Here is a 3,033-nt window from a genome sequence, read left to right as displayed (position 1 = left end):
GAATAACTTCACATATAAGAAACGCAAAATGCTAAATCTCAACAAGACAAAACGTGCTGGATGCTCTGCGGCGAATGCGCAGCTCAGTCGAGTCCTCATATTTTTCATGCCAGTGCCTTTTTTGAAAAACAAATTCCTCAAGCTGCTGCGTCTACACACATGCAAATAGGGGCAGCCTGGGTGTTTTCCATCACCTGTTGTGATTTACATTCTGGGTTTGTTTGGGCCCATCACATCGTTACGTCCAGGGAGGTCAAGAGAGGTCGAAATGCACAGAACAGACTGTAACTTTTACTGTCAGAAAAGGAGCAGAGGGCATACAGTCATCATCAGCTATGCTATTTTCTGATAATAGCAATAGTATTTTTAAGGGCTGTTATAAACAGTAGCTGAGAAAAGGCAAAGAATGCCACACATTCTGCTTGCAACAGAGTGTGAGAGTACTAAATGAAACAAGTAAACATCCATTTGTGAAAAATGAAAACTATGCAATAGATTTAATACGAACACCGCTGCTGACTCTGCTGCAGCTGTAGTTAATCACACTGTGAATGTGTTGGGTGAAAATCTCATTTAACTGTTTACCTGATTTGCTCAGTGGTCATTATTCAAGACTTTTTCTTTTTCCGTAATAGAAAATCCAGAGTAAAATTGCCCTCGGGGTTGGCCAAATTGCATACATGCAAAATTTCTATCAAAACACATCATTGTTTTTAGCATCGCTGTCGGGCTTCGGCTCCATTTCAGACTGAAACACATCAGCTTTTAAATGGATTGAAATGAAATGATTAGACTAGTCAGAAAGCATCTATTTGAAGGTACTGTATGAGGCATATTAATAAATCAGTGCTTCTTAATGCTTTTGGCACTGAAGTTACACAGCTGATATGCAAATGGCAGGCTGACGGGCCCTTTTCCTTAATAGTGAATTTGTTTATGGCTATTTGCTTATGGTCAGGAGCTTTTTCCGGGGCTTCCTGACCATTGATCATTGCTTTAGTTAAATTATGTTCTGACACATAGGGCTCCCAACACAGCAGGCCCTACTGATTCCTATATCCCTCATTAAAAAAAACCTTGGATTATAGCTCTTATTAGGCAGTGAAGAAATAAAGCGTTTGACCCTCAGACGCTCATTTGCTGGAATCACTCCGATTCAATCATTTATTCATCCTCCTGTTACGTAAAATGTCACATTAATGATGATCAGTGCTTTGGTCAACAGATGAGGTCAACGTAAATCACAGCTCTCTCCTCCTCGAGGTGCCACCGACATGGAAGGATGCCCCGTCTCTCCCAGCAACAACACTTTGCATACAGATTTCCATATATTCCATTCATGTTGGGTGTGGGTCATTTAGATTTCTTCAGTCACTTGACTCCCTCATTTCCAAACAATCACAACCCCATCTTCAGTCTGGCAGGATCTTATCTCCGTCTCCCTGTGTAGAGGACGAGGAGATGGCGATAAAGTGAGTTACTGCATATTTGCTTATTGGACCTTTACCATTTTCAGCAGACAACAGCATACAGCAGCCATGTGGAAAATGCCAAAGAGGTTTTCACTCACTGTAAGTCTCACTTTGCATTGTGGTATTTCTCTGAAAGACGGGCTTGTATAGAACTCGCTCCCTCAGGTGCTCGGTGCATTAAATTAGATGTTTACAGGTCATTTTAAAGCATATCACATACTCTGATGAATAATTTTGCCTCATAATGTGGTTTTTCAAGTGATGTGGCGTTCACAGGTAACTGGGCTAGTGATAGATCTTGACGCTCTTTTCAAGGGTAGATTGTGTTGCTTTCCCAAGGATCCACTGGAGGATGTTGAGACTTGGGGCGAGTCTGTGGACAAAGTCCTCAGCTGTAAAGGTGAGAGACTCCTAATATTTACGTGTAATGTTGTGCATACACGCTTGCCGCTTAATGCCATTTGTGATTTCCAGCTGGACAGATAGCTTTCCGGGAATTCCTGAAGTCCGAGTACAGCGAGGAGAACATACTGTTTTGGCTCGCCTGTGAGGACTACAAAAAAATCAAGACGGTTCCGGAGATGATCTCCTCGGCCAACAGGATCTACTCAGAGTTTGTCCATTCAGAAGCACCCAGACAGGTGAATGACTGCAGGCCAGAAAACAGACTTTTGTAGGAATTTAAATTTAACATATGAACCAAGGGAGTCATTGCTTCTAATCTGAATTTAGTTGGGCTTTTTGTGATGCAGCAGCTGCTATGAAGTGCATTTTATGGCTGTAAAATTGCAACTTGTTTCCCCTAGAACATTACAGTGAATGACGATGAAAAGAGTTGCTATAATGTGCCTCTGGGCGACATTGTTTGATTCCAGATCAACATAGATTGCACTACCAGAGAAAACATCACAAAGAACATCTCCCAGCCGACCCTGACTTCGTTTGATTCAGCGCAGAAGCTCATCTACAGTCTGATGGCCAGGGATTGCTACCCGCGGTTCCTAAAATCTGACATCTATCAGGGACTCCTGAGGAGAACCGATTCAAGGTGACTGTATTAAAACCGACAGCCTCTCAGACGGGCTCGTGAAATCATCTATCCAACTCTGATCTGCTGTAGCACTCTTTGATTTCGGTGTGGATAACCGGTTTATGCCATACAATCCAGATACTTAAGTAAGGCAGATGTAGTTTTTCTAAAACTGTGTGATTCCGTAGACAGTTACAGCTCAAGAGAATTTGCAGCTTGTATTATACTTTATCTCTTTGATTATGTCAAAGTAAAAAAAAAAAGAGAGAGAGAGATTGTGCACATAATTCTTCTGACTGATAATCTTTTTTTGTCCTTCAACGCTTAACGTTAATGATAAAACAGAACCCCTGCATTGTAAAGTATTATCAGCCCTTTATCTAATCGATTATGCCAATATGAATGCTAATATTCTCTGAGAACTTTCTGCTTTCATATGCAAAATAAATATTGTTACATTTCTGCCTTAGTTTTTGGCTCCATTAAATCTTTTCTTGTCTGTTTGCGTTGAAGTTTTCCCAAAATCCTCAC

At 41.1% G+C, this 3,033-nt stretch overlaps 1 protein-coding gene across 1 annotated transcript; it reads left to right on the top strand.

The window, feature by feature from the left end:
* Positions 1-1,733: 1,733 nt before the first annotated feature.
* LOC110964539 (regulator of G-protein signaling 21) lies at positions 1,734-2,708 on the top strand. Its single transcript, XM_022213314.2, has 3 exons — positions 1,734-1,872; positions 1,947-2,113; positions 2,348-2,708. Exons 1-3 carry the CDS (start codon positions 1,734-1,736, stop codon positions 2,522-2,524), a joined length of 483 nt encoding a protein of 160 aa, XP_022069006.2. The 3' UTR covers positions 2,525-2,708.
* Positions 2,709-3,033: the final 325 nt, after the last annotated feature.

The sequence above is a fragment of the Acanthochromis polyacanthus genome, chromosome 9, assembly GCF_021347895.1.
Source record: "Acanthochromis polyacanthus isolate Apoly-LR-REF ecotype Palm Island chromosome 9, KAUST_Apoly_ChrSc, whole genome shotgun sequence".
NCBI lineage: Eukaryota > Metazoa > Chordata > Actinopteri > Pomacentridae > Acanthochromis > Acanthochromis polyacanthus.
Note: the sequence above shows the minus strand (reverse complement) of the source record. Positions and strands in the feature narration are given on the sequence as shown.